The 14054-nt window shown below is 36.8% G+C and overlaps 1 protein-coding gene across 1 annotated transcript in view; it reads right to left on the bottom strand.

Moving 5' to 3' along the window:
- The window catches only part of LOC102809228 (uncharacterized), a 53688-nt gene that overhangs the window by 18199 nt on the left and 21435 nt on the right, over positions 1–14054 (bottom strand). The window contains exons 8-12 of the mRNA XM_085497452.1: positions 13157–13257; positions 12707–12928; positions 8591–8608; positions 5920–5991; positions 2441–2617 (exon numbers count right to left, since the gene is read on the bottom strand). Coding sequence (XP_085353578.1) covers positions 2441–2617; positions 5920–5991; positions 8591–8608; positions 12707–12928; positions 13157–13257 — 590 coding nt within the window. The remainder of the gene's footprint in view (positions 1–2440; positions 2618–5919; positions 5992–8590; positions 8609–12706; positions 12929–13156; positions 13258–14054) is intronic.

The following is a 14054-nucleotide window of genomic DNA, read 5'->3' on the forward strand; positions in this document are numbered from 1 at the left end:
AGATAATTTTTTTTTACATTATGTATAAACATTTTTTCAACCTCAGAAAAATATAGTTGATAACGTGGTCAGCGATAAATATAATTTTGGGCTCATTGCTAAAATTTCTACGGTTCACATACATTTCTAGCAATTACAAAATTATTGTTTAACTTATTTTGCAACAAGTTGATCAAATAAATTGTCACGATGTGCCTGAAAATGCAAGGGGTTGTTTTTAAATGCAGGTCCAACTGTTGATTTGCACCTACAATGTAATACTAGTTGTTGAAGCTTATTGCTGGATTACAGCACCATATATAGCTATATTACAGCTACTCATAGCTCCGCATGCCGAAAAAAAATACATTCTTTCTTTTTATCACTGAAGTCGCCAATAAATGATGGAATACCTCAAACATCTTACAGTTTTGACTGGAATAAAGTTTACGATTGGCAATAATATGACAGAACCCCACACCGCATCTCAAGTGAAAATAACTTCCATACGCAACGAAAGCCACGGGCAGGGTGTGGGGTTCTGTTATTATTACATATGTTCCATATTTGATTATTTCATATTAAAGAAAGAACTTGCAACAAACCGGGATGGAATTTAGGTCGGGGAACCCCATTGCCCATTAATATGTTACGCCCTAGCAGCGCGTGTCAGTGTAGAACGCGCCCAGAGAACGAGTGTCACTGTTTGTTTGAAATTAAAATAATCAGACGTCTAATCTGAGTCACTGTCCGAATGAATAATTTGTTGACGTTTAGTTGGGACCACGACAGAACCAGAACTTGAACTAGACAACTATGATACAAAGTTTATGTTGAAGTTAAAAGTTCCGTCACAGAATTGTGCATTGGCAAACATGCCGTGCAACGTCACCAGCAGAAACCTGGTATCTCGATGCTGATGGTTGCGGTTGCGGCTGCATAGTAAACGCTGATTTCACTGCTGGTGGATCTTCCTAGAGCCCTTCAAGGTTTATAAAACTTAGTTTCAACGTACATCAAGTTCTCTCAATCGTAGTGCTCCATGTGATGTACACCTAACACGCCAAAAATGTTGCCTGACGATTTGAACCGGACAAAAATAGCAGACGAAAATGTGTTTACAAAATAAAAATAGTTCGGTAGCCGATGGAAATACCATGTTCATTTGCATATTATGACCGTGGAAATACCAAAAACATTATTGCATGGGTGATATGCAAATTAGTTTTTGTTAAAATAAGTGACTGGCTAAAGGTACCATTACTGTTGTTCAAATTTCATTTCACTCGGCAAGTATATTCATGTACCCCAAGAGAAAAATATCGTACTTCTTAATATTGTTTATTTCTGCCATGTTTCGAAAAACGGTACTTCTGAAGGGACTACTTTGTTTGCTCTCAGACCTCATTTGCATATGAGGTGTGGAAATACCGAATTTGATTTCAGGGACGAATCAAAATAAACTGCAGTACATATGTAATAATATTTGTTATTGTATTTCTTCATGCCTTTTGATTATTTATTTTTAAATTTTACTAGTAAGGTAAGAAATGGATAGTTCAAGTCCACCATGCATCAATTTCACGCCGACCATCACCGTCAAGTCAGTTTTCGTTTTAGCAATGAACTGATCTAGTGCAGTTGGTGGCATGGATATTTCACTTGGTAACTACACATACAATGTCAGAACTCGCACACACAAATATATAGGGTTGTGGAGTTAGATTTATTTAATTTCACATTCTTTTATTTCACTCTATGTTCTAAAGTGTACACAAAAACAGTACGGGAAAAACTGTACTGTACTAAATTTGTTATTGTTTATGAAACAATTTTGAAGCAGATCATAATTTAGTTGCACTTGGAGAAATGAGGCGAAGCTTATTTGAAGATGATGTGTAGATGACGCAAAGCTATGCAGAAGTGAAGGTGATGCCACATTGTAGTGAAGCCGTCTTTTGTTTACAGAATATGTTCAGTGTTAGCAAATACAGGTAAATGTGTCAACCATTTTAAGTACCTGTTTTTTTAAATAATTACAGGAAGGTGTTTTCCCGACCAGTACTTCACCTTTGCCATGCATTATTAAAACCCAGTTACATTCACATCCTATTGTCTTGTAAGTCATTGGTGTCAATTTGAAACTCGTTGCACTGAAAGAATTATTTTCCTTCTTGCTACCTCTATGATATCTCCACAAAATGAACAAATCTGACAAAGGTCAAGTATCAAAGCATTTACCGTGTTATTTAAATAGATTACATTAAAGCGGGAAGTCGTCACCTGCGCACGCATGGGAATTGAGTCCCAAGCGATGATAACAACACACACGAAAAACGCAAAGGCTCTTAGGTAGACGCTGGTTTGTAAACAATGACACGCTATGGCAATCTGACGCATGCACAGGTGACTACTCCCTCGCTTTAAATTTTATACTAGGTCAAAGTTCTTATAAAATTACCTTCTTCAGCTTCATGTTTTATCTGATCTAATGACTTGTTACCATATGGCAGTTGAACCCAGAAATGTAAAGGATCATGGATAGCAGTAATTTCTACATGAACCCAACTGTCATCTTTAGGTAATACTACAGTGCTAGATGAACGAAGTACAGCTAAGCGGTCTTCAGATGACTCTCCTGATCACATAATATAAAAAAAAATTAAGTTTTAATTTTAGCGAATTAAACAGTATACAACAAGTCATTGAAAATGATACAGTCCCCGTTAAATTAGAGCGGAGGGGTTGTCGCGAGCCCTTGAAACTTGAGTCCCAAGTGGCATACAAGACAGATTGTTTTATATTTACATCAAATTCGAACACATGTTGCGTGACGACCCTTCCGGTTTAAGACATAGCAAAGAAAAACATAGATCACTAGTAAAAGTAAAACAAATTGAGGTGCATGTGTTATTGCACTTGCTAACATTTTTTTAAAGTATGTTTGAGAAAATTGAGTCTGAGGATGGGAATGAGGCACTAAAATTGCATTACCATACATCTCATGAATATGAATGCTTGTTGCCATGGTGCCCTCCAATAAATCTTTACATGGGGCTTTATACAATGTTAACATGTGTGTAATGACCGAATTTGAGATTCTGGGATAGGGAATACAGGAATTGCAACTCTTTGTAATTGTATTGTTAGTTCTGGACTAAAGTGACTATAAATCCTATCTACAAGTCAAGTGCCCTCTTGTGTTGAATAATATGGTGAAGGCAGTGTGCTCAAATTAGCAGTTTTAATAAATATCAGCTAAAAATAGAGTTAGCTAGGCATAGCCCCGATTCAAAAATGTCTAAGCATGTCCAAGCTATCACATTTTAAACAAACAAGATGGCCACCAGTCGGCCATATTTGATCAAATTGCAAATTGAATTGACATGTACATGTATCCATATATGACATGCTAAATATCAATGAAAATGATACATGGGTGACAGAGATATAGTAATATGGCCAAAAGTAAAAACAGCCGTATATTATTCGGCCATCTTTGATCTGATTATGAAACAAACTGACATGTATGATGTATGTGCCAAATACGAATGAAAATGGTACATAAATCTTGGAAATATAGAATGGCCAAAAAGACAGATGGCTGTCAATCAGCCATCCTTGATTCGATTTTGAAGCAAATTGTCATGGACAAGTATCCTAGCATGTATAAAGTATGTGTCATATTTGAATGAAAACTGACAAAGCATGTCTAAAATATGACATTTTCAAAAAACTATATGGCTGCCAGTTTGCCATTTTGATTTGAATCGCGAAACCACTGCATGTGCATATGTCCCACATAAAGTACTAGACACATGCAAAGAATGAACGGAATTTGTCCAAAGGATTCCGAAATATTACTCTGGACGGACAAAGACCGAATTATAAGTCCCATTTTCGAACTTTGTTCGAACAGGGACTAAAAATAGTACTCACTAATTGATATACTAGTGCCCATAATTGGACATGGTGCTACATCACTAGAATAATGACTCTACAGGCATTGCCTTCAGGGCAACTGAATTAGCACAACATTTTGCCTTTAAAACAAGTCATTGGAAATGACACAGTCCCTGTTAAATTTTTGAAAGTTCTCTTTGTGCCTGTCATATTAAAGCGGAGGGGTTGTCGCGAGCGTGTCCTTGAAACTTGAGTTCCAAGAGGCGTATACAACAGATTGTTTATTTACATCAAAACATGTGTTCCGTGTAGTAGTAATATGGCCAAAAATAAAAACAGCCGTTATTCGGCCATCTTTGATCTGATTATGAAACACACTGATATGTATGATGTATGTGGCAAATACAAATGAAAATGGTACATAAATTGTGGAAATATAGTAGTAAGGCCAAAAAGTCAGATTGCTGTCAATCGGCCATCCTTGACCAGATTTTGAAACAAATTGTCATGGACATGCATCTTAACATGTATAAAGTACATGTATGTGCCAAATTTAAATAAAAACTGACAAAGCATGTCCAAAATACAACATTTAAAAAAAACAAGATGGCTGCCAGTCGGCCATTTTGAATCGAATCGCTAAGCCACTGCATGTGCATATGTCCCACATAAGGTACTAAAAGCACATGCAAAGAATGAACGGAATCGGTCCACAGGATTCTGAAATACGACTCTGGACAGATTGACGCAGGGACGGACGGACAGACACAGGAACTCACGAACGGTCGGGGACATGTATCATGTATGATCTATGTACTAAATTTGAATGAAAACTGACAAAGCATGTCCAAAATGCGACATTTTCAAAAAACAAGATGGCTGCCAGTCGGCCATCTTTGATCCAATTGTGAAATAAATCGTCATGGACATGTATCCTAACATGTATAATCTATGTACCAAGTTTGAATGAAAACTGACAAAGCATGTCCAAAATACAACATTTTCAAAATACAACATTTTCAAAAAACAAGATGGCTACCATTTTGAATCAAATCGCTAGACCACTGCATGTGCATATGTCCAACATAAAGTACTAGGCACATGCAAAGAATGAACGGAATCGGACAATGGGATTCTGAGATACGACTCCAGACGGACACACAGACGGACGGAGACCGAATAAGTCCCCATTTTCGGACTTCAGACTAAAAAGACCACCAGTCAGTCATAAAATGTCCATCAGTTGACATGCATTATGACTTAGTACCAACTTTGAACAAAAAGATAAACACACAGATGCAACTCAATACACAAGTCACTGGCCATTATACAACTTGCGCAACTGGCCAATATACAAACTGTGCCGCTGGACATTATACAAACGGTGCCGCTGGACATTATACAAACGGTGCCGCTGGACATTATACAAACGGTGCCGCTGGACATTATACAAACGGTGCCACTGGACATTATACAACTTGCGCCACTGGCCATTATACAAACGGTGCCGCTGGACATTATACAAATGGCACCACTGGACATTATACAAACGGCACCACCGGACATTATACAAACGACACCACTGGACATTATACAAACTGCACCACTGGACATTATACAAACTGCACCACTGGCCATTATACAAACGATGCCACTGGCCATTATACAAACGACGCCACTGGACATTATACAAACGGCACCACTGGACATTATACAAACGGCACCACTGGACATTATACAAACGGCACCACTGGACATTATACAAACGGCGCCACTGGACATTATACAAACGGCGCCACTGGACATTATACAAACGGCGCCACTGGACATTATACAAACGGCGCCACTGGACATTATACAAACGGCGCCACTGGACATTATACAAACGGCGCCATTGACAATTATGCAAATGGCACCATTGACCATAATACAAATGGCACCATTGGCCATTATATAACTAGCACTATTGGCCATTACTTTACTGTCATTATTGGCGATTACACAACTGGCACATTATAGCCACATAATAAGACTCACCTGGTAAACTATGCTCATATGGGCATGCTTCTCCTCGATAACATACATATCCATTGTAAAAGAATTTACATACTGCACTTTTATTGTTAGATTCTACAAAAACAATACAATGTTTGTTATAAGTCTTGTCCCTATGAGCCTTTCATACACTTTGTATATTTGAGATGTGAATTACAATATAGTGCCTCAATTCTACTACTAGATTAGCTAGACAAAGTGTTCTCAATTGTTATCCAACTTCAACATAGTGTGGACATGTTTTGTGACATCTGAACAAAATGCCTTTTCATTAGAGGGTTCCAAATTATATTGAGATGTCTGTTTTTACTCTCTTTGGATTTTTACAACAATATAACTATTCCATGTTCACTAAAATAATTTTATCTTTGTTGTGTTCATAAGAAATTTTGATTATTCTCAACACAAAAATGGCCACAAGTCATTCTTGATGGAATTGCAAAACAAAATAGTGTTCAAAAACTATCCAAGTTTGAAGCACATGGGTCCAGACAAAAAACAAAATGCCCATTAAGGTAGCGAGATAGTTTTTTGGCATGGAAAATGTAAACATCTATAATCGGAGTAAATTTTACAAGAACCTATACAATCTATATATGTTTGGAAAGCCCTTGACTTGTACTTTTCTATTATTAATATTTTGTGAACACTGTTTGTTTTAGCGTCACGTGATTCTGAAAATCGGCGCGGCTGATAATTAACTAACGTGAATACATTTTTAAATGTCAGCTCTACGGTCATGCATGCGGCCAAAAATTTTACACTGTTTTGAAGCAAAGGTCATGAAGTTTAAATCCGTATTTCTATTTTCTAAATTAATTTTTTTTTTCCTATCCGAAAATGGAAAATTTCAAGCACGTTTTTTGGTGTTGAAGTTAGTGTATACCGGTGGTTTGCGCGAGGTTTGTGAAAATACGCGATAGAATTTCGCAAAAATGTAAATACGGATACGAAGCCAACATATTCGAGAGTACGGAAAGCCAAACGGCGACATCGTAGCGCTACTCACTGAAACGCCATTTAAAATTAGGTCAACGGCAATTGCCAGAAATCGAACACCGAGAAATCGGCACTTTTATGATTTTAAACTTCAATCAAGGTTAACTCCCGTTTTAGCAGCAACAATTATATAGGTTGGCAGTAAATAAATTACCTTGAAGGTTGTTTTCAGAAAAAATCATGATTCGACATTTATGTCTGTGAAAAAACTGTATTTTTACCGTTTTCTTTCACGCTATGGAGTTTTGACACGGTCTGTGCTGATAACGAACGGTGACGTCATTCATTACAGCTGGGATTATGCAAAGTGGGCGGTTCTGTTTGCAGGTAGCAAACAACACAAATACTACACTGGGCAGTTGAAGTGTTTGTCAACATAGCGTATTTATGTTTGGGCCGTTTTATTTGCAAACTTATTTTCTTGAGTATTCCACAAGTTTCAAAGTCTTTTAGAGACACAAGAACACTTTCCGACAATAATTATCAGACTCCCGCGAGCAAACTTGCGCAGATTACGGTAGAATAAGAAAATGGAATGACGGCTGTGGGGTAAGTTTTTTTATGTGTGGAATTGGAAGAAATGCAGAGTAAATTTTCAACACGAAAATATTGTAAATCATTATCCGACGAGACCGTTTTTGTTGGACTTGTTATTTTCGGGAGGGACCTTTTGTAGTGTTCGTGCAAGTTTAGTTTTCATTTTACCTGAATAAGCCTAAAGAGATTTTCAGACAAATTCGAAGGAAACTGCCCCTCCTTACCAAAGTGTTCGTCTTACAGCACATTTACATGCACTCTTTTTGCAGGTACGTCGGACTTTGGTTTGATTTTATTTTAAGATAGTAACAACCACCATCAGCTAAATTCAAGTCCATTATGTTCGCAAATAATTGTGCTGCATCAAGTTTTAAACTTGCAACTTTATCGTGAAGATTCTGGCGATCTCGGCAAAGGAAGCTACCGTAGTGTGGCTCCCCAACAGCAAGTATATTGCGGATAACTCTTTTTTCTCATGATGATAACAGTGATCAATCACTGTCAACAGACTGTAATATTTGTTTCAATTGACGACTCTTTCAACGTAATTCGACCAATGAAAATGCAGTGTTCTAAAATATTGACAGACACTAAACAACCCCACGTGGTTTCTTGTTATGGCTATGACGGGGCTTCAAGGTGTCTTTTTGTTGCTTTAACCGGACTTTTCTGGTCTGTTTATAATTCACACTTACGCATTGAATACGTCGTACTATCTTGGGAAACATCCTTTACCATTGTGAGTACCGCCGTTGAGGAAACGAAAACTGCTGTGAATGACGGTAGAGTCAATGAAAGTAAATTACTGAACAGCAAACTCCAAGAGGTGTTAGCTGGGGAAGCTAACTGTGGAGAAGAAGATGACGAATTTGACTTTTTAGACGAAGACAGTTTGAAGGTGAAGATATCACAGATGCCCTTCAAGTATTTGTGAATGACGCTGACGAATCCGACGTTGGGGGCTTTTAGTTTTACAGCCAAAACAAAGTCAGCTTGGACTTTCAGTTGCGAGACGTGACCCAAAAAAAAAACGCAGCGAGTGATACATTTCGAAGACAAAAATACAAAACAATCGCAATCAAAGACGCCGACCACGCGCGTTAGAAATAAATAGAACACGCTGTTTCACTGGCTTCTTTCACTCACGCAATATAATTATGCTATTTCCAAACGCTTATATTGATCACTGTAAAAGTGGATATATTCAAACCAGCCATCAAATTAAAAATTCGGATCTGGTTGAATGTCAATCAACACGGAACTCGGTAAGGGTCAAGGCCCCCTGATCTGATCCTAAAAAGCATATAATGTATCAAACAGAAATAAAAAAAAATAAAAAATCTCCAACTGTGACATTGTACTTTTATTTTGACAACAGATTTATTAAAATAACATTTAGAACATAAATTTGTCTTCCCAAAATATTTTTTAAAAAATCTTAAAAAATACCAAACTGCCGTTAAACGGCCCGGGCAAATTTATGGCAAAATCCGGTAACATGTGATACACTCATGTACTATTTTGTTTATACAAAATTTGTTGTGTTTCGAAAGTGTTTTTTGTTTTTGTTTTTGCTGTACAGCTTCCTCCTCTTGAAACGAAGCAGTGCACACATCTTATCAGCTGTGTGTAAACTACAAACATATATCTTATCAGTTGTTTGTAAATAGCTTAGCCCCAGTTCAGTTATGTTTGTTAACCATGAATATTAATGAGAAGCACTCATGGGGTGTACACTGGATAAACAAAAAACTTGGGTATTTGTTTGCACACAAGGAAAAAACCAGTTTACTTGTACAAGATATTATTTTTTCAATAAAATAAATACACTAATGTATGTGGCATGCCTTATGGAGCTATGCTTGTGATTTTCAAAAAAAAATGTGAAAAGTGCCCAAAAAACTATTCCGCTACCTTAAAGGTAATCAATTACACAAACATAACATTTTATGTAAATGAATTGAGTACAGAGAGTTTATACATTGTATCAAAAATGTTTAGGCTACAGTTATGATGTTTTGATTAGTAGTGATAAAATCAGTGGCAATTTCATTAGGTACTTGCTCTGATGTATCAACATTTACCACAATCTGATCGTCCAATGTTTAGTGAAAACCATTTTAATATGTACAGATTTTAACCCACAATCAATTAGGTCTGTCTATTGTCCTACAGCATCCATGTACGTTTCATATGAATGTGATGATTAGTACTTGAGATATCAGTGTGAAAGTTGAAAATTGGTTAATTATGCAAATTAGGTGATTAATATGCACAAGTATTTACCGAAAACTAATTGGGTCTCTGCATAGTTCTAGATTCATTGAAATGTGATGATTAGTACTCGAGATATCAGTGGAAAAGCTGAAAATTAATTATGCAAATTAGGTTATTAATATGCACAATTATTTACCCTAAAACTAATCAGGTCTCTGCACAGTCCTAGAAGATCTATGTACCAAGTTTCATTGACATGTGATGATTAGTACTTGAGATATACATGGAAAAGCTGAAAATTAACTAATTATGCAAAAATATTTATCCAAAAAGAATCAATCTCTGCATAGTCTTTGAGTATCTATGTACCAAGTTTCATTGAAATGTAATGCTTACTACTTAAAATATCAAAAGTTGAAAATTAATTTATTAAATAAATATACAGATATAAAATGTACAGATATTACCCTAAAACTATCAGGTCTGTGCAGTGTCCTATGACTTCAATGTACCAAATTTCATTGAAATGTGATGTTTACCGTAAAAACCCGCAAATAAGCGCCACCCTCAATTAAGAGCCACTCAGTGAAAATTTGTTACATTTGACCCTCCATTAAGAGCCACCAAGAGTTGAGTGGTTTTGTCAATAAGAACCCTGAAATAAGCGCCAGCCGCCCGGTTGTTTACAATCAGGCAGACACCGAGCTTGTCGTGCCTCACTTCCACCCTGCATTGTTTATTGCACCACAGAAGGTGTGAGACAAATAAAGATTATCCCCTTAACTTGCCCGATGTCCTGTGTAATCATAGACCTGTTTTCTAAGGTCTATGGTGTAATTGAGAACGGAAGAATGATAGACGAAAGAAATGCACTGAGAGCGTGAATGTGACTGTCAAATTGTCTATTTTATATTTCTGACACACAATCGACCAATTCACAAACTATTTAGTAGTAACTACTAGTATGTTTTTTGCCGAAACACCGAAGGACACGTTGAGATATTCACTGCCAATGTTGTCTTTATAACAACAGTCCCTCCACAACTGTGTTATAACCAAGTAAAGAACGTCATGATTTTAGAACGCCTTTATCGGAAAATCCGGAGGTATTGAAAATACATTCTCACAGATGAACCGGAACAGGAAGTCAGTAGAAAACAAAAGATTTTTTCCTTAGCGTGGGGGAAATTTGGTTAGCGTGGGGGAAAACAGAGGTGTTAATCCGGTCCTGGCAACGTTTGAGGGATCGTGACGTAGCTCCGACTGTGAGATGTAATGATTACGCAGCCCACTCTCGCTGATCGTGATTTGGGGTTATTTTTTGCATTTCGTTTGAGACGTTCGTTTTGGGGTGATTCGAGACAAAATGTTCAGGGAAGTAACAAAATAAATGGCATTAGTTTGAAGAGAACTCTCAATCTCTTGCCGAAAATAATAGATATTGAAGTCGAATGGATTAGTTCCACAAACTTGCGCGATCAACTTGTCTTACAGCAAAGTGAAGTCTACGTGACCCGCCTGACCCAAATATTTAAATTAGCTATTTGTGAGAATTGAAAATAATCTGGACTTGTACCAATCAGAAAATGCCTTGTAACAGGCCTGGGCTTTCGTGAATGATTTCGTCTCTCCGATTGGTCACAGGAAATTATTTTTAATACATGTAATTGTTACTTTCTCGGTATCGTTTCGTATTTGGTTATATAGGGGTGGGGCTATAGTTTGACCCCGTTTGCGTGGACTGTGAAGTACGTGAATATCATTAACATATCATTATAAGCTGGCTTAATTATGAAACAGGAAATATATAAACCAAAGCTGTACTGTCAGACGTCTAGCGCAATTAAAACAATGCCCAAGTACCCAAGCTGTGAAAATCTATAGAAAAACGTGTTTTTCTTTATTGTTTTTGCCATAAATACAAGTGATTGGGCATCATTTTTTTTCATTCGTTCCATGCTTGCTTTGCAAGTATCCGAAACTATTTTATATCCTCACCAAATCAACCACCACGCCAGCCACAGCCACGCAAGTTAATCCCAGTTTTCAAGAAAAAAGTTTGCCGTACCAAACTTGGTAAACAATTGTACAACGGAAGTACAAGTGATTCGAGTGTTGGGTCAGACACTGAGAGTGCTACCAATTCCGACTTCAGGCATCGCTACGCATTGTCAGTGAGACGTGACTTCAGGCATCGCTGCACATTGTCGGTGAAGCGTAGAATCATCGTATTTATTTGACGTTTGTTATTCCCATAACAGTATTTTTACAGAATAAATTAATTGCAATGATACATCATTAATAATTACTTGTCTTTTTGGTTGTGTGTGTGTTTGCCTATCCTCTTCCCTATTTCACAATGAAAACGTTTGATGACCCTGGTTTAAGAGCCACTGGCTACAAAGTTGTCAACATGTTACCTCAAATAAGCACCACCCATAAATGAAAGTGTTACAAAGTGGCTCTTATTTGAGGGTTTTTACGGTAGTACTCGAGATATCAGTGAAAAAACGAAAATTGACTAATTATGAAAATTAGGTAATTAATATGCATGTTTTTTTTACCAAAAACTAATAAAATCTGCACATATGTTCAGAGCAACTATGTACCAAGTTTCATCAAAATCCAATGAGTGGTTCTTTAGATATCAGTGGAAGAGTCATGGAACAGCTAAAACTTAGCTAATTATCATGCAAATTAGGTAATTAATATGCACTGATTTTTACCAAAAACTAATCAAATCTGCACATTGGCCCAGAGCATCTATGCACCAAGTTTCATCAAAAACCGATGCATGGTTCTTGAGATAGCAGTGGAAAAGTCAAACACACATACACAGACAGACATACATGTACAGACACACTAACCACAAAGACTCCAAATGTGTGCTTCGCACATGGGAGTCAAAAATTACTAGAAAGTCATTATCATTACAATAAATGGCAAGGACATACATTATTAACCCATATCTTTTTGCACATTTTTTTGGAAGAAATAGATAAAAATAAAAACTTACTATATCCAACAGTTGCAACACCCGGATCATCCATGTCCAAAGCATAACTATTACTTTCTGAGAGGAAATGCATTGACATTGGATCCCAATCTGCGAGACTATCAAAACTAGCATTGCCTGACCCAACATCATTGTCACTACCTACACTAATACTTTGACTACACCCATTACCACTATCACAAGTATCTGCATTACTCTGACTGTCATCTCTGATTGATAAACCTAACAAATGAAAAGTAAAAAAATATGAATAGGGTAGGACAAATCACAGCAGGGTATGACATGGCACACCATAGTGCGACCTCAATCTATGTGCATATGCATACCTGTTACATGTGGACAGGCGAGGTAAATCTAAAAGTCACCTTTCTTGGAATCTATCCAAACTTTAGTGTTTACCATACAACAAGTATGAATTTAGTATACCGGTACAATGTAATAATAAATTACCTTTCTTCAGAGTAGTGGATGTAGCTAACCTATAATTAACAAGTTCTTGGTTTATATTTAACCCATCAAAATTGAACAGAATGGCTGACAGCACACTGCCCCTATGAATAAATAAAACAATCCTTCATTAGTCTCATATAATTCAGAAAATAACATGCATAAAGACGAATCAAATCATTGTCAATGATGTAATCACATAGTTTAATATTATTAAAACCCAAAGGATCTGGCCACATAATTCTGGGGGTGATGTGTACTCCAACATACCGTACTCGACCGTGCCCGGTCAAGCGCCAACTCCCATTTTTGAGGAATTTTTATGTAATCGGGGTCACATTCGGCAAAGCGCCCTTTCATAATGCAACTAATTTAAAACATGGTCTTTGATCATTTGATCATTGCTTAACGAATTGTTTTTATATGATAAAGCGTGGATATCAACTATCGTGAATATGTTGTGAATGCATAGACCATGGTAACCATGCATAAACTACGCTTCAACAATGACCTGTTAATACAAGTAAAATGCGGTAAATATTTCATGCCATATTCAGTTTACCTATGAAAAATTGCTAGTTACTATTTTTTTTCAAAAAAAAACATTTTGTTTATTCGCTGCAATTAATTCCAACAGAATCATATCGATAATTCACTTCCACATTGCATTACCAGAAAGTCTTCAGGAATTTCCGAAGAATTGCGTTGGTACAACACAGCATTTAGAATTGTTAATAACAGACTTGACCCATTAGGTCAAAGGACGTTGTTGCAAATTATGGTGGAAAGTGCTTTTCATTGAGTCTTTGCGTACAAGCCAACACATTCGTCAGTGGAGATAATGAAGATTTTGACTTCGACTGTATTCCACTGGACTTTAATATTTTTAATCTTGTAAATT

Source organism: Saccoglossus kowalevskii, chromosome 3 (assembly GCF_978046115.1).
Source record: "Saccoglossus kowalevskii chromosome 3, keSacKowa6.1, whole genome shotgun sequence".
Lineage (NCBI taxonomy): Eukaryota > Metazoa > Hemichordata > Enteropneusta > Harrimaniidae > Saccoglossus > Saccoglossus kowalevskii.